Source organism: Rhineura floridana, chromosome 11 (assembly GCF_030035675.1).
Source record: "Rhineura floridana isolate rRhiFlo1 chromosome 11, rRhiFlo1.hap2, whole genome shotgun sequence".
Classification (NCBI taxonomy): domain Eukaryota; kingdom Metazoa; phylum Chordata; class Lepidosauria; order Squamata; family Rhineuridae; genus Rhineura; species Rhineura floridana.
Window position 1 is genome coordinate 634,725 of NC_084490.1, and position 25,883 is coordinate 660,607.

Genomic DNA, 25,883 nt, shown 5'->3' on the forward strand with positions numbered 1-25,883 from the left:
ATGCTCAATGTGTCCAACGGGGGCGCTGAGGGGGTCTGGGGGCAACCAGAGTTCTGCAAGTCAGGCTATGCAGATGGCTTTGCAGTCAAGGTGAGCGGCCACCAGAGCAACCTCTTCTGCCCCACAGGTGCCAGGTGTGGAGGGCAGAGGACTGGGCAACCCATCGGAAGGATAAGCTGGAAAGGGGCAACCTAAAATGATGCAACTACCGTGTGAGAAAAACTTGCAACACTTGGGGGCTTTGTAATTTTTGAAAAGGTGACCGACTGGAAACTTCCAGTTAGCAGCATTCAGTCATGCAATTAAGTTGATGTTTCAGCAAACTCAGGCTGGGCAAAATAGGCGTCCCTCTTCTGCAGTGCAGAGGTAGCTCGTGGAAATCGCTGCTGCACAAGAAATGGGGGTCGCTGCTGGCCAAGTAAATGACTTTAAAAGGGGCTTAGTCAAATGCAGTGAGGAGGAGGAGGGGCAGAGGGGGCCCCCAGGGACTTGCCTCCACAAGGGCTTAGACACAACGTCCGAGTTCAGGTGCAGGAGGTCAGAGTGTAGAATTTCAGTACAACAGCAGTGATTGTGTGGATCAGCTGTTCCCCAAGCTGGTGCCCCCAGATGTTTTGCACTACAACTCCCATTGGCCCCAGCCTCATATAGCCATGCTGAGGCTGATGGGAATTGAAGTCCAAGCTGTCTGAAGGGCAACAGGTTGGCAAAGGCTGGTTTAGAAGAAGCGCCGGCCTCTTTTTCTGGGTTTTTGTGTGTATTTCTGTGGGCTGCCTTGTCATTGCTTCTTGTTTACTGAATGCCAGTGGCCAAGAAGGCAGAGGGAGGAGGCTATTCTCCTTCAAGGTCTCTTTTTGGAATTCCAGACGCAGCTGCTGGTGTAAACGGGACTGCCTTGGTCTGCCTCAGCAGAGCTTTTTGGGGTGCAGGGGGGAGGCTGCGTGACCAAACAGGCAGAAGAACCCCTAGGGACATTGGGATCCATCTAGCTCAATATTGTCTACACTGGCTGGCAGCGGCTCCCAGGGTTCCAGGCAGGGGTCTCTCCAAGGGGACAGACCCTGGGACCTTCTGCAAGAGGAGCCATGATCTTCCCGCCTCCTTTTCGAAAGTCAGCACCTGATTGTCGTCCGTTCTGCCTTCCAAGCCAGGAAGGTCCCCAAAGCAGCTTGGAAGCACTCAGGCAGCAAAGAAACTCGCTGGCGCTGGGGCTGCTTCTCCCCCCTCCGACAGATGCGGCCTTGCCCTGCTGGGATGGCACATCCACCCCCTTCTCTCCTGGGCTGTTCAATGGCCGACGGCAGGGGAGGGGGACCCCACCAGGGCCCGCGCTGAGTGTGGAGCTGGTGGGGGTGGTAGCCCAGAACATCCAGAGGGCACCAGACAGGGGATGGCCTTTGCACCCTCAAGGTTAGGGGGCCACTCACTTTTCTAAGACACAGTCACCTTTCCTGTTTTTCTCTAGCACCATCCCCATCCTGTACCAATAAACGTCAGCAAAACTGGAAGGCTTTTGCCCTAAATAGCTTACAAGGTCCATTTTTTACAGTAACAGGGAGGAAACAGCTTAAACGCGGACCCTAAACATCTCAGCCCTCAGGCAGACATTTTCTAAAACCTAAACCGTCACACAGGTTTTTTAAATTACTTATTATTTCATTTATATCCCACCCTTCCTCCCAGCAGGCGCCCAGGTCAGCAATTTTATAGGGAAGAGCAGAGCAAAAACCAAAGAGAGCTGCAATCCCACCCATGCCCCATCATTAGAACATCAGAAGTGCCCTGAAGCAGCCGCTGCCACCGCTGGGTCAGCCCCAAGGGGGGCATTTCGAGTTCAGCTCCTGCTCTTCTCTGAGTGGCCAACCAGGTGCCCCAATGGGGGACAGCGGACCTGAGTTCAACAGCAACACTCCCCGTTTGTGGCTCAAGAGGCATACTGCCTTATTATTATCACTACTGCCACTACAGAGGCACACTGCCGCTTCACAGAGACATGCTACCACCCGACCTCCTTCCAGCCACCAAGGCCTTCGTTTGCCTGTTCTCCTCTGCCCCCATTCCTCCCCCCAGCTGGAGTCACCCCAGGGCTTCCTCCCCGGGCAAGACAACACAGCGCTGAACAGGATCCTTCTGCTTTGTGCCCAGGGGGCAACATCACTTCATCTGTGGGCAAGTGAGTGCATTCCAGGGCATGCCCAAGAGGTACCAGTCAACCCAGGGGCAGGGAGGAGTGCATGAGGGTGGGAATGGAAGGGCCAGGACTCCTGGGTCCCCCTCTCAGGGAAAAGGGGCCACAGGGATGCAGGCAGGGGTAAGGAATTGGGAATGAAGGTTCCTGCCGGGGTCTCGAGGGTGGGCTGGGGGTTGTTAGGACTGGTGGTCTACACAGGCAGCAGAATGAGATGATAGAGTACCTTGGACTGTTTTTACCTAAAAAAAAAAATCTCCCCAAGTAGAAACTAAGTACAATGGGGGGTGGGTTCAGCTAGATTTTCTGCCCCCACCCCAGTAGATTATGCTGGTTTTCTAGTTGCAGGGAGAATGGAGGGGGGGATTAGAAAATGGCACTGTGACGCCCTTCCCTGGCTCTCCCTGTCAGGTTCCTACCTGCTTGTGGCTACTGCCTGTCACTAGGCACCACCAGGGACTCCACCAGTCCGGACTGTTCTTTTTTATGGTTTCTCTCTCCGCTCTAGCACAGACCTCACCAGATCCCCCTGCTAGGCAGCACCACCAGTCACGTCCTATAACCAGTATTCCCAGAGATTCTGCCTGAGTCTCTCTGAATCAGGTTACCTCTGTGACTGCGTGCTTAAGCTGTCCCAATCCCTTTGATCTATATAGAATGCATATAATTCTGGTTTGCTCTGGATACTTGTGGTGTTATATTCTTCCCTTCACCGCTGCCACCAATTGTTACAGTTTCCCTTCAGCCTTGGTAAGTACCTTGCCCTCCCCTCTGGTCTGTATATTCCCCAGCCAAGGATCAGGCCTCCGGTAAACCAAAATAGTGTTTATTAAATATTAGAAATAACAAGATTACTTTATAAAGGCACATAAGCATATGGTTTCATCTATTCCTGTGATACTTGTCTTAGTATTAATCCGAACTCCACACTCTCCCCACATCCACCAACTCTCCACACAATCTCCTCTCAAAAACCCCACCAAACACCTCTCAAACAACCCACCAACGTCCACCCAGATTCAACTGTCCTCCTTCCCTTTATACTCTCAGCCATCCAAACACTCAGCCAATCATCCAGCATTCTACTGCTCATTTACTCCCCCCTCCTCTTTCATTCCACTTACCATGTATCTTCTATACAAACAGCACTTACCATATATACATTAATACAGGAACATCACAGGCACCCCCTAACTTAGCAATGAGGAACTTGTGCCCCTGCAGATGTTCATAGAATAGTAGAGTTGGAAGGGGTCTATAAGGCCATCAAGTCCAACCCCCTGCTCAATGCAGGAATCCAAATCAAAGCATATCCTACAGGTGGCTGTCCAGCTGCCTCTTGAAGCCCTCCAGCATTGGAGAGCCCACCACCTCCCTAGGTAATTGAGTCCATTGTCGTACCACTCTAACAGTTAGGAGGTTTTTCCTGATGTTCAGCCGAAAACTGGCTTCCTGCAGCTGGAGCCCATTATTCCGTGTCCTGCACTTTGGGATGATCGAGAAGAGATCCAGGCCCTCCTCTGTGTGGCAACCTTTCATGTGCTTGAAGAGTGCTATCATATCTCTCCTCAGTCTTCTCTTCTCCAGGCCAAACATGCCCAGTTCTTTCAGTCTCTCCTCACAGGGCTTTGTTTCCAGTCCCCTCATCATCCTCGTTGCCCTCCTCTGAACCTCATCCTCTCTTTGCTTCTCCCAACCCAAGCTGGGGCAAATGGACCACGAGCCAATGGTGTTCCAAGGGGCCGCTCGTCTCCTTCCAGCTGCAGGTGGAGTTCCGGCGAAGGGGTCTCGACGCCACGGCAGCCAACGGCCTCCGGATGAGGTGCAGAGACAAGGAAGACCTGCAGGTCCACCAGGACGGCTGGGGGGAGTGGGGCTTGTGGAGCGCCCCCTGCCCCAGGGGCTACATCTGCGGGCTCCAGACTCGAGTGCAGCCCCCCGTGGGCATCAAGGATGACACCGCTCTCAACGACGCCCGGTTCTTCTGCTGCTGCTGAGGATTCTGGCAACCACAGCGATGCACGCCCACCCACAGGAAAATGCCAGAGGAGAATCGGGGGGGCAATGAAAATGTGGAAAAGCTGCAGTAAAAAGTTGCTTCTCCCTTTCATGTTGCAAAGTTTCTTAATGGTGTAAAAAAAAGCAACTCCCAATTATAAATAGCAATTTGCTAAAGGTCAGTCCGCTGTGGGGATCTGAGTAGTATTGCAGGTTGAAGGCAAAGTTCAGCCTGCTCATCTCTCCAAACAACCAGAAGTGACACACACGCACACACGTGCAAGCCCAACCCAAATTGTACTGGCTAGTTACCTGGGATTTCAAACCAGGTTTTTATTCTTTTTCCGCCTGCCTGTGTACTGAGTTTCTCCTCTGGCCATCCATCTGCCCTTTCACCTGGGGAGAAATCTAATTTAACAACAAAGATCTGACCAGCTCTTAAATGCCTTCTTAAGTCTGGCTTTCCCCCTTGATGGAAACAGGTTGTGGGAAATGGCGGGGGTGCACAGCTGGGGCTACATCATTCTGCCCTGGTGGCCCCCGATACCCTGTGCCACAGCAGCTGGCCCACCCTGTGGCTGTGAGGTGCCGTCATCCATTCACACTAACCAACTGCTCGCGTTTTCCTCTTGAGGCTTTGTTGGAAACGGGTGGAAAGCCCCGTGACCTCATAGCAGGAAGTGAGAGCTTGAATGTGCACCGGGGAGGTGCAAGGGCTGGGCTGGCATTTTCAGACATGAATCATCAAGCAAACTTCACCTTTTGGGAAGTGAAAGCAGACGCTGGGCTTCCAAGTGAACACGCGCAGGGAGAGGCACCCGCCAAATAAGGCTCACAGCGGCAGTTTCTTTTTTTTTTTTACAAAAAATATTCTTATTATTTACTCTGCTGTACCAAAAATAAGGCTCGAAGGAGGAACATGGGGGTGAAGGGCAAACAACAAAGCTCTGGAGGCTTGGTTGGGAGGGGGGCAGGCACCCCCTTTCCAGAGCCCCAAATGTTTTCATACACATGTAGCACAAGATTCAGATTTTTCACATCTGACCTCCTGCTCAGAGTCCTTCCAAGCCCCCTCCCACAATGAAGTGATGCGGCAGACTTGCCGGATCCTCTGGCGGAGTCATTCCAGGGAACAGCATGCCACCTTCAGGTCTCCTCACGATAAGGCTGGCAGAAATTCTCCTCAGCTGAAAGGGAAAAAAGTGGGATTGCATTTTAGCCGTGGGGCAGCTGTGGGGAGGGCAGGGGGGAATGCAATGGGTGAGCACAGGGGATGCTGAGAGCAGGACTCCGGGGCTTCCTGAGGGAGGAACGTCTGTGGGCCAGAGCATCTGCCGTGTGTGCAGAAGGTCCCACGTTCCGTCCCAAATGGCACGTCCAGGTAAGAACTTAAGAACAGCCTTCTGGATCAGGCCAGTGGCCCATCTAGTCCAGCATCCTGTTCTCACAGTGGCCTACCAGGTGCCTGGGGGAAGCCCGCAAGCAGGACCCGAGTGCAAGAACACTCTCCCCTCCTGAGGCTTCCGGCAACTGGTTTTCAGAAGCATGCTGCCTCTGACTAGGGTGGCAGAGCACAGCCATCATGGCTAGTAGCCATTGATAGCCCTGTCCTCCATGAATTTGTCTATAAGAAGTAGTGACCCTGAAGAGCCACTGCTGCCACCAGTGCTGAGATATGGCCTGACCCATGACCCTACAGACTGCCAGGCACCCTCGATGTGGACTTCTTCCGCCCTTTTCCTCTTCTGAGGAGCTCAGAGTGGTTTGAAAAGGAAAGGCTTTCAGGCCAAACCCTCCTTTGCTTTAACAATGCTTTTTTTAAAAAAAAAAATTATGGCCAGCTTTTCTGCTGAAAAAGCATTCAAAACGTCTAACAAAAATATAAAAATTTGTAACTTTAACAAAACAACTAAAACAAGAATTTAAACAACCAGCAGAAAGGATGAAAGCACCAGAGTTCAGAGAAGGCTTTCAAAACTAGCTCTGGGCTCTCTTGGTGGGGGCCACATGTGTCGCCTGGGGCTGTAGGGAGCTGTATCCCGAAACAGCTGGGGGGCGCCAGCTTGGCAAAGGCTGTTCTGTTGGTGTATGGGCCATGGACGAGAGAAGACGCAGGATGCCACAACCACTCCCTGCTCACCTGGGTCTTCAAGAGGCCTGCCGGCTGCCAGCACTCCTCCCCGGCCCCGGCGCCTCCTCCGGCACACCACACCAATGGCAAGCACCACCGAGGCGAGTGCAACAGCAAGCAGGGACACCACAGCCGCTTTGGGGGACCCCCTTTCCGCCTGCTGTGGGGACTGGCTGGCCTTGCCTGGTCCTGCAGGAGAGCCAAGTCAAAGAGTAAGCACAGTCAGGGCCCCCCAAAGATGGCAGGTGGTAGCCCCCTTTCCAGGGTTAGCAGCCCTCTTCCACACCCACTCACCATCGCCAGGCTGCGGGGGGCTCCTAGTTGAGCCACTCATCCAAGCAGCACCCGTGGTTGACTCTGGAGCCAGCTGCCCTCCACGTGTGGTCTCGTCTGGGGTGTCCCTCGGTGGAGCCGTGGGGGTCTGAGCTAATAGCGAGGCTCGGGAGGTGGAGGTGGGACGCCCCATGCCAGCATCTGGCCTCCCGGCACCCTTCCCTTTGGGAGAGGGAAATGCACAATGAGACACCAAGGAGGTGCAGGGTGGGGTGGGGGACAGGACAGAGGCCCTCCCAGCCTGGTTCCCCTTCTGCCCAAAGACACATTAGGGACGGAAACCTCCATTATCTGGGTTGCCAGCCCCAGCTCCCCCCCCCCTTGTGCCTTGAGCCGCCTGGGCTGCAGAGAACCCAGAAAATGTGTAGAGAGAAGGCGAGGGGCAGCCCCCAACTGTTCTGCAGCCCCAGAGCGCAGTGGAGGGCCGGAGAGGCAGAGGAACCTGCCTTTTACTGAGTCAGGCTGTGTGGGTCCATCTAGCTCCATATTGTCTACTCTGACTGGCAGCACTGGCTCTCCAGGCTTTAAGGCAGGGAGTCTCTCCCAGCCCTGCCTGGAGATGCTGTTGGGGAACTGGACCTGGGACCTTCTGCATGCAAGCCAGGTGCTCTGCCACTGGGCTGTGGCCCTTCCTCCTCCCGGTGGCAAGGGGTAGTTCCCCGACTCACGTGGGGCTCCCCTGAGTGGGCACAGTGGCCTTTGTGCGACGGAGCTAGCAATGAGCTTCTCTTGCCTCCCCCCCCCCGGCTGCTCATGGCATGCAGGATGGAAGGTGGGCCTCAGGCACCCCAACCCCTTTTTCTCTTTTGCATGGGGTGGGAGGGGGGAAGACTCACTTTTCCCAGGGTATTTCTTCATCAATGCAGTAACCCAGTCAACATCTTGCAAGGAACAAATATTTTGATGGCGAAGTGTGAACCTGGATAAGAGGAAGACAGCATGGAGGAGATGGAGGTGGAGAGAGGGAGAGGTGGCTGACAGCGGGAAGAGCAGGACGGCAGGCAGAGAAGTCCTTATTATGGGCTGGCAGAGGTGGGGGGGCATGATTCTGGGAGGTGGCACTTACTTGATCAAACTCATGCAGGGCTCCCAGGTCTGGATCCTCTGGGGGTGCTCTTTTAACACCCAGGGTTGTTCAATGTACCTAGTGCACTTGCAGGCCCCAGCAGCTCCGCCTTCATTCCCAAGAGCTGCAGAAAGAGGAGGGCAGGGGCTAGGAAGGAGCTCACACGAGGGTGCCTGTGGGGCAGATGCGGCCCTCTGGGCAGCCCCCTTTGGGTCCATTACTGCCTTTGGTGAATGCCCAGCAGACACAGAGGAGGAGGAGGGGAGGGAGGGCTGCGTTCCCTTTACCCTGGTCTGTTAGTGTTTACTGTTACTCTTATTTACTAGTTTATATGCCGCTTCCTTGTCCAAATGCCTTCTAAGCAGTTTACAGGTATAAAACCGATTATAAAAAAATACAAAATGCACAATAAAATAATCCCATCAAAACATTCAAATAAACAGGCCGGCGTCAGAGGGCAGCCAGGTCAGGCCCTGGCAGAGGGCTCCTGTGGCCCAGAGGGGCCCCCAAAAGGCCTCTCATTATGGTGGGAGGGTAGTGCTCCCATTCCACGATCTGCAGCAGCAGCAGCTCCTGACCCTGCCACGGATAACAGAGAGAGAGCCCCAAGGTACCACTCCATACAACCGTGCAGGCCCGCAATGCCCACCTGCACACCCCACCTACTTCTCCCATTGTGAATACTGCGTCCGCTGCATGCACATACCTGCCATCAACCAAGATGGTAGCCGAGGCTTCCCTAAGGGGCTGATACCACTGATGCCATCTTGGTTGATGGCAGGCATGTGCGTGCAGCGGACACAGTATTCACCTCAGCAGGAGAAGTAGGTGGTGCATGTGGGTGGGTGCCACGGGCCCGAGTCAGGCTAGTACCCAAGGGCCCTGCCATGCCTGGCACTGGCCCTGAAAATAAACATCCACAATTAAAATGTCCACTAGCACAAGTCCATCAAAACTGCACAACAATTAAAACAATCAAAAGGGCAATTAAAACAGGAGGTTCAGGGCAGGTGATCAGCGAAACCCTTGCCCAAACAGGGGTGTCTTCAGGAGGCATGGGGGGGGCTCTTGGGTTTCAGCAGGGAGGGCATTCCCCCACCCTGTGCCATCAGTGAAAAAGTCTGCTTCCATGTTGCCACACAGACAAGGGCTCCACAAAGGGGGCTTGATCTGCTTGTGGCTACGCTCCACCTCTAAACAGGAGGTCCTGGGCCTAAACTCACACTTGGCTCCTGCTGCCCCTGATCTCATGCACATGTGTGTGAGACAGCGAGAGCAGGGCAATGCTCAAGTGCAAGAGGAAGGTGGGATCAGTGAGGGAGCCAAGTTTGCTGATGATACCAAGTTGTTCAGGGTGGTGAAAATAAAAACAGATTGCAAGTGGCTCCCAAAGGATCTCTTCCAACTGGATAAATGGGCAGCAAAGCGGCAAATGTGATTAAATGCAAGCAAGTGTAAAATGACGCACTTTGGTGCCACCCAACCTCCAGCCCCCAATTTCACATACACACATGGGGTCTGAACTGGTGATGACCAACCAGAAATGAGACCTTGGGGTCATAGTGGATAGCTCAAAGGGGATGTGTGACAGCTATGAAAATCAAAAAACTGCCAGGATCATCATGGCATTATACAAATCTATGGTGCGGCTGCACTTGGAATACGGTTTTCAGTTCTAGTCGCTTCACCTCAGAAAGGATAATGTAGAGCTGGAAAAAGTTTATTAAAGGGCAACCAAAATGATAAAAGAGATGGAGCAACTCCCCTATGAGGAACGGTTGCAAACGTGTGGGGCTTTTTAGTTAAGAGAAAGAGAGCCAGTGTGGCGTAGTGGTTAAGGTGTTGGACTACGACACATAGCCATGAAGCGCACTGGGTGACCTTGGGCCAGTCACTGCCTCTCAGCCTCATGAAAACCCTGTTCATAGGGTCGCCATAAGTCGGAATCGACTTGAAGGCAGTACATTTACATTTAGTTAAGCGAAAAGGTGAGTACGATGTGACATGATAGAAGTGTATAAAATGATGCATGGCATTGGGAAAGTGGATAGAGAAAAGTTTTTCTCCCTCTCTCATAACACGAGAACTCCTGGACATCCAATGTAGCTGAATGTTGGAAGATTCAGGACAGACAAAAGGAAGTCCTTCTTCACACAGACAGCGCATAGTTAAACTGTGGAGTTCCCTCCCACAGGAGGCAGTGATGGCCACCAACTTGGATGGCTTTAAAAGAAGATTAGACAAATTCATGGAGGGTATCGCTGGCTACCAGCCATGACAGAGCTGGAGGCTTCTGAATGCCACTTGCTAGAAACCGAGGGGAGCGTGCCCTTGCACTCAGGACCTGCTGAAGGGCTTCTCATGGGCATTTGATAGGCCACTATGAGAACAGGATGGTCCTCCTCTGGCCTGATCCAGCAGGCTCTTCTTGTGTTCTTAAGGCACTCTGAGCATGCTCTGAGGCTTGCTGACCATGAGTCATCAGCCCTGGCACTGGAGAGAGTGTTGGAATTTCACCCTGGCTCATATTATGCCGCAGCCCTGGCAGAGTGGCAGCATCAAGTGCCCGCATGAGCTGCTGCCCACCCTCTCCCCTCCTGGGCCCTGATTTACTCTGAGCCAGGAGCCATTCAGGGACCCCCTCCCCCGTCCCGCTGGGTCTGGAGCCACACAATCATATCTGAGTGTGCTCTGAAACCAGGCGAGGAGGGTAGGGCCTCTCCCCCTCCCCGATCTGCCATCAGGTGCCAAGCCAGATGCCCTTCTACAGACAGGAGAACAAAGAGCACCGATTAGTTGCCATTAAAGACAAGGAAGTAGCAGGAAGCGCCTGCACCAGAGAGAAACTGCGTCTCAAAGGGGGCTCGGGAGCCGCGGACGGCCGTCGGAAGAACGAGCGGCACCCACCGACCCGACCCGACCCGCGGGCGCCGTACCTTGTCCGGCCAGCAGCAGCACGAGGAGGCTCGGCGGCAGGAGGAGCGGGATTCGTCGCGGTTTCGTGGAGAAGCGCCCGGACGTCGTCGGAGCGCGCAGTCCTTGCGGGGCCATCCTGCTGCTTCCGCGGCCGAAAGCGAAAGGAGAGGAGAGGGAGAAGGAGCGGGAGCACAGAGGGAGGGTGGCGTGGGCGGCCATGTGAGGCTTTCCGAGGTCAGGAGACGTGGAGAGGGAGGGCAGCCTCCGTCGGGCCCGGAGCACTGATGCCGCCGGGGAGCGGCAGGACCCAGCCCCGCTGCAGCTCTCCTCCACCTGAAAGGCAGCGGTAGACTGCTGCTGGACCTAGAGGAGGGTCCTTTGGCCACCGGGCTAGTCTCCCTCGAGAGACCTCGCCGCCTCCACGCCATGGGAGTGTCTAATCGCCCAAAGCCGTCGAAGCAGGGTTCCTTTGTGTGCCCCCTCCTTTGATGACTCCCCATCCAGAAGGGGGAAGAAAGGGGCCCCTCTGTCCACTTTCTCCACACCAGGCATAAACGTCTGCCTGATAAGAACTTCCATCTAGCCCGTGTCCTCCCCCCAACCGCACCCGCTTCCTTTGTATTCCTCTTACGGATGCCCCAAAAATAAAACTAAAAATGGAGTGAGGTTAGGAGCTTCACGCCCACCTTAAACCTGTTGTGGACCACCCCTTCATCTCCCACGCCTCAGACCCTTTTGCCTTCCCCAATTAGGGAAGGTGGGCCTGGCTGCAGCAGGGTCGGCCGAAGGGCCGCCTAGTCCAGCACCCACAAGCAGGACCGGCACACAACAGCAGAGGGAGAACAGAGCCCTTATAAGTGGTTGCCACCGCCAACCTTGCCTTCTTAGCTCATGACCACTTGGGTTTCTCAGGAGTCTTTGATGAAGGGTTTGTCAAAAGCTTTTCTAAAGCCAAAACATACAGAGCCTGCTACCAGATCATCACCATTATCCACATGTTTGTGAGGCCAGGGCGGACCCCCACCCTGAGCAGCAGCACCGTGAGACTCCAACTTGCGTAAGGTGTGGCTAACACCTTAACACCTTAACACAGACTAACAGCACCAGAGGAGCGGTCAACCCAGGCCCCAGTATCATCAGGACCCGCCCCAAGGCACAGCCGGATCAGGGGCCCTTATCTGGAGCCTCGCTGCCTCCTGTCTCATGAGCTTCTTGGCAGGATCAGGACAGGACATCTGGCTGTATATCAAAGACCTCCAAGACATGGTGAGGAAGGATGTCCCTTTGCAGAAGCCATGCTGGGTCGTCCTCAGCAAGGCTTCTCCTTCTGTATGATTGAGCATTCTGTCTTCAATAATACTTCCATCAGCTCAACCCTTCCATGTTCTGGTACGGAAGGGGCTGTAAGAATGGCTCTCCCTCACTTCTGTGAGCTTTCCATTCCAGGCCAGGTGCTGCTTGAGCCCCAGCACCTCTCTTTTTGGGGGAAATAAGCACCCTTTGGGGCACAGCCACACAGATTGGGCATGCAGTATACCCAATTTGAAACCCCAGTGCATTGGTAGGGAGGGGGTTAAATTAAATGTGGCATATAGAGGTTGGGCTGACCAGGCTTCTCCTCCTCTTCCACATGGGGAAACTGAGGCTGGGACAGGATGACCTGCCCCCTTGCCCACCCCAGGGAGTCAATGGCAGAGCAGAAATTTGAACTTGGGACTCCCTTCTCTCCCAATGATCCCACCTCAAGAAATGGATGCCTCGTGGAATGGCAACACCTCAAAGGAAGCTACGCACGCCCCAATCAAGGGGGGAGGCGGAGTTAACACCTTGGAGGAGGGGCAATGGTTGTGCATCTGTGACATCATCAGCTGGAGTTCTGTGACATCACAGGGTGCCGCCTGAAGCCCCTCCCACACTTAAGAGTGGATGCCAGTGATCTCTGGGACTGACCCATGGATCTTCTGGTGGCACATGCCTTGCTGGTGCTGCTGCAGGGAACGGGCATTTGGGCACAAGGTATTGGGGGCGCTGGCATGGAGCAAGGCCCTGTGCAGGCAGAGCTGGGGGAATCTTGTTCTCTCCCTCGGACCCCGACTCAAAGATCCCCACCACCACCAACGGACTGTCAACCTTCCAAGAACACCTTGCCCTGCCTCTCTGGCTGTTCTGTTTCCTGTGACATCACGGAGGAGCTTCAAGGACTTCCTCCTTGCAATGTGACACCACCAACAGTGGGAGCGGGTGGGAGAACAGAGGGAGGGAAGTGGGTGGGGGTGGCAGGCAGAGGCCTGCTGCATGGAAGCATCTCTTGGGGGGTGTCTTCATAATGGTGACTCTGCTTCCATCTCCTCCTCTTCAGGCTGCGGCTTCCGGCCAGAGTTCGATGGTCCCCACGCCTCCCCCATGGCTGGCTCTCGCATTGTGGGGGGTTCAGCGGCAATCCCTGGGAAATGGCCGTGGGTGGTCAGCGTGCAGACCAGCACCTACCACTTCTGCGGGGGGTCCATTGTCCACCCCTGGTGGGTCCTCTCGGCGGCCCACTGCTTCACTGAGAGAAGGTAACAAATGAAGGAGGGTTGAAGGACCAGCTGGTAGTGGTGGGGGGGGCTCATTCCCACCCTCTGGCTGCCAGCAGGACCCTCTTAAGTGAAGCCTCGGCCCCCTTGCAGGCTGTGCACCCTCAAAGCCACTCCCTGGGCCTTCCTCTTGGGGCCAAGGAGGCAGGCTGGTTGGCCCTAAGGGCAGCCTTGGGGGGGGGTGCACACGTATGTGGAGTGGATGAGCAGGACCTTCTGAGGGAGGGTCCTCCCTGCCCCCCAGAGCGCCTTCCTGGTCCTCAGTGCTGTCAGGGGCTGCACAAGTGACGCAGGTGAGCAGGAGGGGCCCTTCCTTGTGCCAGTTGCAGGATCCAGCACTTCCAGGAGTAGGATTGGTGTTACTTGCTAGGTTGGCACAGTTTTTTTTTTATTTCCCACCCTAAATGCAGATACTTTGCTCAGCCCCACGGAAGGCAGGTGCCCCCTTTCTGTGCCCTATGGAGGTGTCACTGTCTCCTGCCTCTGAACAGAGCAGCTCCATTTCTTGCAACGAGGTTCATTGTTTATTTGCAGCACACAAACACACACACACACTGGAACCTGGTGCCCTCCCGATACTTGGGACTACAACTCCCATCAGCCCCAGCTGGCAAGGTCTTATGATGCTGGGACTGAGAGGTGCAGCTTTGCTGGGTTGATGGGAGTTGTAGTCCAAAATGCCGGAGGGCACCTAGGAACATAGGCAGAGGCAACTATAATCAGTTCAAATTCCTTTAATTGGGCTGAAGCACTTCTTGGAAAGTCTTGTTCCAAGGCTGTGTCCACACCATACAGCTAAAGCAAATCCCCCCCCCAAAAGGATCCTGGGCATTGTAGTTCACCCCTCACAGAGCTACAATTCCCAGCACCCTTGACAAGCTATCATTCCTAGCATTCTTTGAGGGTGGGAAGAATGTGCTTTCACAGCCCAAAGAAAGTGGGATGGAATTGTAGTCAATCTCTAAAGAGCCTTTTCCCTCTCTCTCTGACCCCCCCACACACCCCTCCTCACTCAGCGACAACATCAAGGTGGCAGCCGGGAGCAACTTCCTTGGGAGGCACAACGTGACGCGCTGGGTGCGGAAGATCCACATCCACCCAGAGTACAACACCAGGACCTACAACAACGACATTGCCCTCCTGCTCCTGGAGAGGCCCGTCCCCTACAGCCTGTACCACAGCCCCCTCTGCATGCCCGACCACAGCATCGTCCCCGACGACAACATGTGGGAGGGCTGCTTTGTGGCCGGCTGGGGGCTGACAAAACCTGGTGAGCCCCGGCGGGCACCGCTTCTGGAGCCTCTCTGTGCCCCAGCAGAAGTTCACGAAGACCCCCAGAAGAGGGGCCTGGGACCTCCTCTGCTTCCAGTGGACCTCTCTGCCCCCCCCTTGTTCCTGGCTGGGTTGCTTTGGCCCACATATTGTGGGCTGGGGGGCAGAGTTGGATCCCCAGACGTGTGGGTTGTCGATCCTTGCTTGGGGGGATCCCACCCACCACCACCACCTTGCAGAGTGTCCAAGCAGGGAGAGTGACCTGGGTGGTCTGTGAGGTCCAGCAAAAAGTGTTTTATATGAGAGGCCCGTAAAGACCCATGTTAGGGCCACTGACAGCTGTCCCTCCCTCCGTTCTTCATCTGTGAAATGGGAACATGGTTCTGAATGCCAGACTCGGATCTTGCCTCCATCGGTGGGGGTGGGATGGGGGTCACGCATGCAGAGCCTGCACCCTGCAGCCTGAATGCTGTGTTCTCCCAGAAGGCTTCATTGCCCCGAGATGTGACCATGGGCCTAGGTGGGTTTCAGGTGGGATGAGAGGAATGCAGGAACAAGGAGGCTGGCAGGGCAGCGCTACTCTGAACTGCTGGTTGCTGGGGCGCAGGAGGGCCGTCTCCATGCGTGGCCTGTGGGGCTGTTGTACTCATGTCCTGCTTGTGGGCTTCCCATTGCAGAGTCTGGCTGTCCACGGCAGGGAACAGTGTACCAGCCCCCCTCCCCGGTCTGATCTAGCAGCTGGGCTCTGCTGATGTTCCCAGTGAAGCCTGCCCCAAGGGTTGTGAGGGGGGGCAGTTTCCATAGCTCGTGGGGTGCTGTAAGCTCCCCTGTAGCTGTAGCTGGTCTTCTGGGGCTTACACAGAGAGAGAGAGCAGTTGTCAGCTCTGACCCCAAACCAGCTTGCCTGTTGGCCTTGTCTCTCGCCTCCCCTCTGCCAGGGACTGATCGGGGCTCCTACGCTTTGCTGGATGTGCAGGTGGGCATGGTGGACTGGATGCTCTGCAAGAGGTGGCTCCACTCCCTCACCAAGAACATGCTGTGCGCCGGATACGAGGAGGGTGGCCGGGACGCCTGCCAGGTAGGAGACCTTGCTCGCCTCTGGCCCCTCCCGGCTTCATCTCCGGCCTTCCTGTGGGCCTTCCTCGGGCACCAGGTGCTGAATGGAAGCTTCAAGTCTCTGCCGTGAAGGGAGTCCAGTTTGGGAAAGGGCCGCAGCTCAGTGCATACAGAAGGTCCTAGGTTCAGTCTTTGGTGCCTCCAGGGTGGGCTGGGAGAGACGCCTGTCTGAAGTCCTGGACAGCTGCTGCCAGTCAGTGCAGGCAGTACAGGTCTGGCTCAGTATGGGGCCGCCGCCTGCGTCCCTAGGCTGTGAGTGGACAAACCGGAGGACAGGCGGAGATGGGCAAAGGAGGGGGAGGCACAGTGGAGGCAAGCACAATGAGGGGTGAGGGTGCCACTTGGGATGAGACGGTGGGTGGAGGCCTTAAGCTCAGCCTTCCCCAACCTGTGCCCTCCAAAAATGTTCAGCCAGATCACAGTCAGGAGGTCTAGTCCAAAACATATAGAGGGCACCATGTTGGGGAAGGGTGCCCTGAAGGGAAAGGACTGAATGGGCTGTTTGATCAGGGAGGGGGGGGCAGGGGACTGAATGCTGGCTGACCTTGGCTGGAGACGGGGGTAACAACCTCGAGGGCCAGTCCTGATTGCAATTTCAGCATTTTGCTTATATAAATTAAAGTCAGTTGACAAAATCTGTGCCGCAGCGCATGCCGTAGCCCTCAAAATGAGAGAAGGGGAGGATGCAATTTGAATGTGTCCAAAAGGGGAAATCCAGGAGTAAATCTAATCTCCCCTCCCCCCGCTGAGTAAGAGAGAAAGGGCAGGAAGCCCAGCCGACGCTTTTTGCGCTAAGGAAGCGTGATGCTTTCTCGTAATCTGCCTCCTTTCCCACAGCAGCTGCAAGGCCGGGCACTGCTAGAGGATCCAAAACAGATCCGAACAGCTCCCCCTCCCTGCTCCTGATCAAGAGCCTCAGAGGCTCTCCTCACAAGCCGCTCTTTCCCTCCCACATTTTAACTCGCTACACATGCCACGTGCCGCATCCGTGACGCCAATCTGCTGGGGGGAGGGGCTCCTTGCTTCAGCGGGAGAATCAAGTTGCACCCATTCTTTAGAGTACCAGAGAACGCCTTCCATCTGCTGTTCAATGTGCCACTGTCTGCCCTATTTAAAAAAAATAAAAATAGACCATGGGGCTATCCACACTCTCCCTTCCCTTCTTCGCCTCCAAACTCCTGGGTGCTTCCTTGCTCCCACCCACTCTCTCGACTGCTTTCCTCTCCCCCCTCTCTGTTCCTGGGCCCCCTCCAACCTAGCAGTGTAGTGGAAATTCAGAAGTGCAGGATCCCTTCATGATAGTCATAGCCCTCCCCCTTTTTTCCCTGCTGGGTTGAAAATGAGATCCTTGTTAATGCTTTCTCCCACAACGTCCCTAGGAGCCAATAAGCATGAAAGGGGAGAGTTTTAGCTCCTGAAAAGAGTCTTCTCCGTGGTTCATTCACCTCCTTTCACTCCGATTGCCTCCAATCAGCAGGAAACAACAAAGAAGCATGTTAGAAGACTCTTCTCAGTGGCTAACATCTTAATGCTGATCGGCTCAAAGGATGCTGGAGACATAGGGACCCAGCTGGGACCCTGCTCCCAAAAAAGTAAGGGGTCTAAGACCCCCCTCAGTACCTGGACAACTATACCCCTGCTCCAGTTGGGCTTCCATCCCCTGCACTTCACTGAATCGGCCCTCTCCCAAAATCACCAGTGCTCTTCACGGCCACTTCTAAAAGTCCTCCTCCTTTCTCCTTTTTTTGCTTGAGGCTGAAGTTGGTTCCCAGTTCTTACTCCAACAAAAGCTCCAAACAGCTGAACAAGCAGCCTCAATTACAAAATGAAGTGTATATGTGCTGTCTGCACCCCATAATAACCTTTGGTCTATCCCATACTGTCAAAAATAAGATCTCCATTACTCAGGAACTGCCTCCTTCAAGAGTCACAAGAATTCTCTCCAGGCCAGGCCAGGGGTTTCCAAACTGTGGTCCGTGGACCGCCACCACGGTTGTTGTGAGATCTCTCTCTTTCTCTCTCTGGTCTTCGCTTGCTGGACCTTGGTCCCCTTACCTTTACCCAAGACTCTGCTCCCAAACCCACTGTCCTTAGGCAGTGCCCCCCCTTCATTCCCAACCCTGGCGCTTCCTGTCTGCTCCCGGATCCAGCAAAAGCTCCTCCTTGCCTCCTCGCCCTGCAGGGCCCCCCAAGGCGTGGCCCCACCACCTCTCTCTCTGCTCTGAGATCCAGCACATCCCTATTCACCACCTTCCTCCCGCCAGTCCTTCTACCCTTTGAGGGTCTCCTCCTCCTCCAAAGACTCCGGCCTTTCTCTCTTGCTGCCCCCCCGAGGTCTGGAACTGACGCTCCCTACGTGACACCACCACCCTGCTCCCGGTTACGTCCTTCAAATCTCTCCTCAAACCCACCTTTTCTGTGAAGCAACTGGGATGACCTCTTAGCCCCCCCCCCCGCAATCCCTCACTGCAACTCAACGGCACTTATAATCAAAAGTCAAAAGCTCCCTTTGCCCCCTGCTGCCTCCGCTTCCCTCCCTTCCTCTGTGGCTCCCATGTCAGATTTTAGACTTCCAGCGCCCTGAGGTACAGACTTGTTCTCTTAGATTTTACAAGGCACTATATGCACACTGCTGGGGTTCCTCAGGACTGGAGGAAATTAAAGGCAGTCCCAGTCCCAGCTATTACTGTTATTGAGATAACCCCAGGACTTCTGCAATACCCTCTATGTGGGACTTACCTTGCACCTGCTCTGGAAGCCTGGTGCAAAATGCTGCAGCTAGACTGTTCATGAGGACAGGCTACCGCCAGCACATGACTCCAGTGCTCAGAAACTTGCTCTGGCTGCCCATATGCTACTGAGCCAGGCTCAAGGCTCTTGTACTAATTTACAAGGCGGACCCTTAACTGGGGCCCAGGATATCTTAAGGACCGCTGATCCCTTATATCACTGAGATCTTGGGGGGAGTCTCTGATGGTGAGCCCCCATGGTTCAGATGCATGGCTCTTATAATGAGAGAGTACTGTGTCCAGTTCTGGACACTGCACTTTAAGAAGAATGCAGATGAACAGGTTCAGAAGAGGGCAACAAGGATGATCAGGGGACTGGAAACAAAGCCCTATGAGGAGAGACTGAAAGAACTGGGCATGTTTGGCCTGGAGAAGACTGAGGGGAGATAGGATAGCACTCTTCAAGCACATGAAAGGTTGTCACATAGAGGAGGGCCGGGATCTCTTCTCGATCGTCCCAGAGTGCAGGACATGGAATAATGGGCTCAAGTTGCAGGAAGCCAGATTTCAACAACATCGGGAAAAAATTCTTAACTGTGAGAGTGGTGCAACAGTTGAACCGATGACCTAGGGAGGTGGTGGGTTCTCCAGTGCTGGAGGCATTCAAAAGGCAGCTGACAGCCACCTGTCGGGGTAAGTAGGATTCCTGCATTGCGCAGGGGGTTGGACTTGATGGCCTTATAGGCCCCTCCCAACTCTGTGATTCTATGACCAGCCATCGTGCATTCAGTGTTGTGGGCCCAAGTCTGTGGAGCTCCCTCCCAGCCCTGCCTGGAGATGCCGTGACCTTCGGCCTGCAAATCAGGGGCTCTACCCACTGGGCCACAGACTTTCCCCATCCTGGTGTTGCTCTGTTAATTGTCATAGTTGTGTTATCCCCAGTTGTCACCATAATCTGGCCCTGTGTCTTTTCCACCAGTTAAGGGGGGCTTTGCCCTGGAACGTGGACCTCTTAGGCCAGCCTGGGGAGCATCTTTAGGCCTCCAGATGTTGCTGGGCTACAACTCCTGTCATCATCCCTAACCATTAGCCATGCTGGCTGCTGATGGGGTTGGGATCCAGCATCATCTGGAGGGTCAAAGACGGACCCCCCGCCCTGCTCTAAAGGGGGTGTTACTTCAGCAGTGAAGCTGCTCAAACGGCGATCTTGCTAGGAGCTGGAGCCTCCAGCCCTTTGTGACTCTCAGCAGGGCCCGGATCTGGACAGGCACTTACACATGCTTCCCCTTCCTCCAGAGTAGCCTCTTGTGCAGCTAGATGGACTCGGGCTGAAGCTCTTGCCTGGTTCACCTCTCCTCTGCTGAGAAAGAGCCAAGGTTAGCAAGGGATACTAAAAGCAACAAAAAAGCTTTCTTCAGGTACATCCACAGTAAAAGACAGAGAAAAGAAATGGTGGTGCAGCTACTCAGTGAGGATGGCAAAATGATAACAGATGACAAAGAAAAGGCAGAAGTGCTCAATTCCTACTTTGGCTCAATCTCTCTTCCTGGCAAACATGAAGAACAAGTTGAAGGGGCAGGATTGCAGCTTGAGATTGATAGACACATGGTCAAGGAATACCCAATCACTTCAGTGAATCCTAGGCCATCCTTCTTAGTCATACATGTGGATTAACAGGGAGTGCAGAATTTCTTAAATCTGCAAGCAGGGAAGGCCTGCAGCAGGGCAGTTATACAGTTTATGTACACCGCCCAGAGAGCCTTCGGGCTTAGGGCGGTATATAAATTAAATTAAATAAATAAATGAGTTCATATCTCCAGGGCCCAATGAACTGCATCCTAGAGTATTGAAGGGACTGGCTGAAGAACTCTCAGAACCACTCTCTATTATCTTTGTGAAATTGTGGAGGATGAGTGAAGTGCTGGATGACTGGAGGAGGGCTAATGTTGTCCCTATCTTCAAAAAGGGCAAAAAGGAGGAACCAGGGAACTACAGACCAGTCAACCTGACATCTATCCCTGGGAAAATTCTGGAGCAGATTATAAAGTGGTCAGTCTGTAAGCACCTTGAAAACAATGCTGTGATTACTAGAAGCAGACATGGATTTATCAATAATAAATCCTGCCAGACTAATCTTATCTCATGTTTTGATGGGTAACCTCCCTGGAGGACAGAAACAAAATTCAAAGTGATCTTGATAAACTGGAGCATTGAGCTGAAAGCAACAGAATGAAACTTAACAGGGATAAGTGTAAAGTTCTACACCTAAGAAAAAGAAACCAAATGCAGAGTTATAAGATGGGGGATACTTGGCTCAGCAATACTAAATGTGAGAAGGATCTTGAAATTGTTGATGATCACAAACTGAATATGAGCCAACAATGTGACATGGCTGCAAAAGAGACAAATGCTATTTTAAGCTGCATTAACAGAAGTATAATTTCCAAATCACATAAAGAACTAGTTCCCCTTATTCAGCACTGGTTAGGCCTCATGTTGAGTACTGCATCCAGTTCTGGACACCACACTTTAAGAAGGATGCAGACAAACATGAATGGGTTCAGAGGAGGGCAACGAGGATGATCAGGGGACTGGAAACAAAGCCCTATGAGGAGAGACTGAAAGAACTGGGCATGTTTAGCCTTGAGAAGAGAGATGATAGCACTCTTCAAGTACTTGAAAGGTTGTCACATTGAAGAGGGCCAGGATCTCCTCTCAATTCTCCCAGAGTGCAGGACATGGAATAACGGGCTCAGTTACAAGAAGCCAGATTTTGGCTGAACATCAGGAAAAACTTCCTAACTGTCAGAGTGGTAGAACAATGGAGCCAATGACTGAGGGAGGCAGTGAGTTCTCCAACACTGGAGGCCTTCAAGAGGCAGCTGGACAGGCACCTGTTGGGGATGCTTTAAGTAGGATTCCTGCATGAAGCAGGGGGTTGGACTCAATGACCTCATAGGCCCCTTCCAACTCTACTGTTCCATGTTTTTATGCCCTGTGGCTCTAGAGGGGATGAGGGTGGGTTTGAGAGCCAGCCAGGACCCCCAGGGCAACTTGTGTGGAGACCTCCAGTCCTGGGGTGGGGAGGTCTAGATCCAAGAGCCCCTCAGCGTTACTGGCAGTGTGGAGATCTGTTGTGGGGGTCCTTCTCCAGGGGACTCGTTTGTCCAGGTCTGGACTATGCTGAACCCGCTGGTTGCATTTGTGCCCCTGTATAGCATAGGTATTCATAAACCTGCCAAGTGTGCAATTTTATTGTAGCCGCCCTGAGTGCCCTATTGTAGGGTAGAAGGGCGGGACATAAATGTTTTAAATAAATAAAGGGTTTGCTGTGATAAATCTGCTTGCCTTTCTGGCACCACAAGACCCTTCCGGCTTTCGCTGCCACAAGCTAACGCAGCTGCTGCCTCTCTGGAAGTTGTTTTGCTGTGTGTATGGTGTCCTTAGGATGAGGAGGGTTTAGGGTCCTTGGGGTTAGGACTGTAGTTGAGGCTGCAATACAAAACTCACTTACTTAGAAGTAAGCCCCACTAAATTCAGTAGGGCTTACTTCTGAGAAGATGTGTTAATCCCTAGGTGGCATGGGACTTGGTTGTGCTTGTGTCTTTTACAAAGCAAAAGTAAAGGCTTTGTAAACATTGCCACCTTCTTTCCCCTTCCCCAACCTGGTGCCCTCCAGATGTTTTGGACAACCACCTCCCATCAGCCCCAGCATCATATTTTTATTGTATATTTATTCCATTTATACCCCGCATTTCTTTTTTCATGAAACCCAAGGCAGCTTACATGTGGTTCCCAGCGGTCTCCCATCCAGGCACTGACCAGACCTGACCCTGCTAGCTGGCCTCATGTGCCTTGAGACCATAGACTGGGACCATGCTGCCTAGGGCTGATTGGAGCTGAAGTCCAAAACACCCAGAGAGCACCAGGCTGGGGAAGGCTGCCATAACGTGAAGGCATGGAGGGCTTTGGCCTGATCCTTCCTCCTTGTGTGTCTGGGCAAAAGAGAGCAAATCTTTCTCTTTTCAGGCCAGGCTGCAGGATGATTGAAGCTGAAGGTTTCCGGTGCCCCCGGGAACTGTCCATTTCCGTGCCTCCTTAGGAATATCTGAGGTTTTAAAACCTGACTTCTGACACCACATCATGAAAGCATGTCTGACAGTTGTCTGTGTCAAATAAACAGTTATTTCCCCAGGCCTTTGGCCATTCATTTGGAGGGTAGCTTGTGTCGGTGACCTCGTTTTGTGCTCTTCCTTTTAAGTGGGGTGGATAGGATTTGTTCTTTTATATAATATCTTTAGAATAACACTTCTGGTGTTGTTTTATTGCCGTTCTAATATTTGGTTGTGATGTTACTTCTTTTTTTTATCCTTTGAGTAGCTTTGAGACGCTTTGGTGTAAAATGTGACAACAGTAATAAAAATCCAGTGCACCTTGTGACCAAAGCAGCTTTTGCCAGCCTGGTGCCTTCCAGATGTGCCGACTGGGGCTGAAGGCAGTTGCAGTCTATAACATCTGGATGGCAGCAGGCTTAGAAAGGCTGGACTAAACTGTAGGATAATAGTTTTGCGCAACACCTGAGTCTCCGAGCGGTAAGAGATTTCCAGGGGTCCCTGCGCTCGCCCAGGGTTTGGTTTCCTTGGGAAGAAGGTCAGTGGAGACTGTGGCGTCTTTATGAAATATGGTTTGTTTATTTACACACATTCCAACCAGAGCTTAAGATGGAGGGGTTCAAAGCATCAGCAGTCCAATAGATCTTTCTTTTCCATCTGGCTTACAGGAGGCACCCTAAAGCCCTGAAGCAGGGAGCCAGCCCCTCTGCGTGTCTCCAGTTCCCAGCCTTTCCTCAGACTCTGCTCAAAATACAAGCCTCTCCTTGGCCTCAGGAAGGGGGGGCTCTCCTGAAGAGTTTCAGTAACAATAGGATCTCCCTGGCTGGTTTGCCACTTGATGGGCACTTGATAGGCCCTTTAACTCACCTGGCCACTCTATTAGACTTACAAAGGGGACTCATCCAACCAGCAGAGCGGGTTTCTCACCTCCAGTTGCAGGGTTCCAAATCAAAGGCTGGAAGGGGACCCATAGAAATCATCCAGCTCAACCCCAAACCAGTAATACTAGTATCTATGCCAGCCTTTGCCAACCCTGTGCCCTCCAGTTATTTTGGACTACACCAATGTGCTGGCTGATATGAACTGCAGTCCAAAACAACTAGAGGGCACTGGGTTGGCAAAGGCTGATCTACACTTTTGCTAAATGGCTTTTTAATTCATTTGATGTATTTGGCTGATTTAAGTCACCCACTCGCCCTTCTTCTTTTTCTCTTCTTGATCCAGGGGGACAGTGGGGGGCCCCTCATGTGCCGGCCGCCCGGGAGTGGTGGCACCCACCAACGCTGGTACCTTGTGGGGGTAGTCAGCTGGGGCCGAAGCTGTGCGGCACGCCACAGCCCTGGGGTCTACACACGGGTCTCGAACTACCATTCCTGGCTGGAGCAGACTTCGGCCCACGACAACCACCCCTTCCGGGTGCCTCAGACTATGGAAAGCCACTCCCCGATGCATGGGGCACAGCAGGAGATGGACATGTGGGCCGGCGTCGAGGCCGATGCGGCTGCTGGGGGCAGGCGGCAGAGCAAGCCCCTCCGGATCCTGTTCTGGTCCCTGGCGGGTGCCAGTTTGACCCTGGGTTGGCTGTTGCGATGACAGGAAGGATCAGCCACAGTGTGGTTCTGAGGGGGGGATGATCATGATGGCTGCACCTCAAGGGACTCTGGGAAAGCGTGGACTTGATGGGGTTTGGCTCAGAGATGAAATAAATATTCTTGGATAAGCCTGGCTCTCGTTGTTTGGGAGGAGAGAAGGAGCAGGATCTTCCAGGAAGCAGCATGGAAGGAACTCTGTAGAAACATCATCATCATCATCATTATTTACCCACTCTTCACTGTAAGGTCCCAGGGCAGGTCACATCTAAAAAAGCTAATACAATACAATAAAGCAAATGAAACAACTCTGCCCCAAAATACCACACAATTTAATACTTTTCACATCATCTAAACCAGGCTGCCTACAGGAGGATATTAACAGTAACCGTTCAGCTGCCAAAGGCCAAGGAGAAGAGGTGCCTCTCCAGTGACCACCTGAAGCTGTGAAGAGTTGGCCCTTGATGCCCCTCAGTAATGCGGCAGAGAGGTGGTGGCAGTGGGGAGGGAGGATCACAGAGGAGGGCTGTGATGTGGGGAGGCAAACAGCTTCCAAATGGCAGGGGGAGAAAAAGCAGGGTGGACAAAATGGCTGCCGTGGAGAGGCTGCCGTAACTCATGCTTGGGATGCTGCTGGGTTGATGATGCTCCCTAACCTAGGGTGGTATTCCATGCTAGTCCTACTCAGAGTATGGACATAAGAAACTTAGGTCCATTCTTTTTAATAGGTCTACTCTGGGTAAGACTTAGCTGACTGCAACCCCTAGCAGGTAGTTCATTTGCAAAACAAGGAAGCTGGCGCTACCTGGAACGCACATCCCCCTGCCTGGAAGCTCTGCCCCCTCCCCATTCCAGAGACTACTCAGGAGCAAGAGGGAGCACTCTGCAGGTGCTCAGAGGCCTTGTTATTCAGGGGTCTCGGGCCTGAGCCCTGACATTCAAAACAGGTCCCAGCAGCCAAGTGCTGGTGGGCCCCAGTTCCTGCCTACAGAGCCCCGTGAAAATCCCAAACATGAAGCAGCCGTGGCTTTGCTAGGCTCATCTGGGAAGGAATCCCGTGGCAGTTGGCCACAGACATGGCCAAGCCCGGCTGCTTTCTCCACCTGACAGCCTTTGAGCCTCTGCTTTCCTCCTCCTTTCCCCCCAGAGAGAATTTGGGGCAAGCCAGCAGAGTATGTTTTGAATGCAAAAAGTCCCTCTTTCAGTTCCCACCAACGTCTACAGGGAACCCAGGCTGGGTTAGGGCCTCTGCTCAAGACCCCAGAGAGCCACTGCCGGCCCCAGGAGGCAATCCTGGCCCAGCCAGATTGACAGCCAGACAGCATCTGGAGTTGGTATGCAGGCTGTGCAACCACAGGCAGGGCAGGTTCAGGGTGGCTGTGGGGGCCAGTGGAGCCGGCAAACAGATGCCTCCCAGTTTAGACTCGGGGGGGGGAACTCTTCCCCCCATTCTCCCCCCTCCCGCTGCCCATGTCCCACTGCTAGGTATGTAATTGCAAAGTAGTTATGGCACTTTTCAAATAATATAAGAGGGCAGGTCCCTGTCCCAAGGGGCTTAGAACCTAAAACCAGACAAAAGTGTTAATTGTCCAAGAGCTGGCAATATGGCCTCTTCTGGAGGGTGTCACAATCCCCCCTGAAGAAGCAGGTCTGTGCTTGGGGAAATTCCTTTATTTGCTCAGGTGGCATAAGTGGAAGGAGTGCCTATCTCTAGCTATGGCTGGTACGCCAGTTATGGCTGTTCCTAGACTGGGCCAGTTTAGCCACAGTAACCCATGCTCTGGTCACCTTGCATATAGATAACCGCAATATGCTCCACGAGGTCTACCTGTGAAGATGGTCCAGAAGCCACAGCTA

General features: G+C 53.5%; 3 protein-coding genes across 5 annotated transcripts; 2 read left to right on the plus strand and 1 right to left on the minus strand.

Moving 5' to 3' along the window:
- Nucleotides 1-4,362, plus strand: LOC133366768 (vitelline membrane outer layer protein 1 homolog). The gene is made up of 4 exons (XM_061590245.1): nucleotides 1-134; nucleotides 1,234-1,346; nucleotides 2,071-2,173; nucleotides 3,747-4,362. Exons 1-4 carry the CDS (start codon nucleotides 1-3, stop codon nucleotides 4,183-4,185), a joined length of 789 nt encoding a protein of 262 aa, XP_061446229.1. The 3' UTR covers nucleotides 4,186-4,362.
- On the minus strand, nucleotides 2,999-10,961 carry LOC133367179 (C-X-C motif chemokine 16-like). The gene is made up of 6 exons (XM_061591081.1): nucleotides 10,653-10,961; nucleotides 7,717-7,840; nucleotides 7,487-7,569; nucleotides 6,612-6,812; nucleotides 6,327-6,506; nucleotides 2,999-5,373 (listed from the first exon to the last, which is right to left on the minus strand). Exons 1-6 carry the CDS (start codon nucleotides 10,849-10,851, stop codon nucleotides 5,333-5,335), a joined length of 828 nt encoding a protein of 275 aa, XP_061447065.1. The 5' UTR covers nucleotides 10,852-10,961; the 3' UTR covers nucleotides 2,999-5,332.
- On the plus strand, nucleotides 10,145-24,191 carry LOC133367174 (serine protease 55-like). 3 transcript variants are annotated; one of them, XM_061591073.1, is made up of 5 exons: nucleotides 10,145-11,898; nucleotides 12,992-13,190; nucleotides 14,225-14,478; nucleotides 15,419-15,456; nucleotides 23,662-24,104. In XM_061591073.1, exons 2-5 carry the CDS (start codon nucleotides 13,036-13,038, stop codon nucleotides 24,028-24,030), a joined length of 816 nt encoding a protein of 271 aa, XP_061447057.1. In that variant the 5' UTR covers nucleotides 10,145-11,898; nucleotides 12,992-13,035; the 3' UTR covers nucleotides 24,031-24,104. The 3 variants fall into 3 exon arrangements, with proteins under 3 accessions (XP_061447057.1, XP_061447055.1, XP_061447056.1); XM_061591071.1 differs by lacking the exon at nucleotides 15,419-15,456 and adding an exon at nucleotides 15,457-15,558 and having other exon boundaries at nucleotides 10,146-11,898; nucleotides 23,662-24,191; XM_061591072.1 differs by having other exon boundaries at nucleotides 10,148-11,898; nucleotides 15,419-15,558.
- Nucleotides 24,192-25,883: the final 1,692 nt, after the last annotated feature.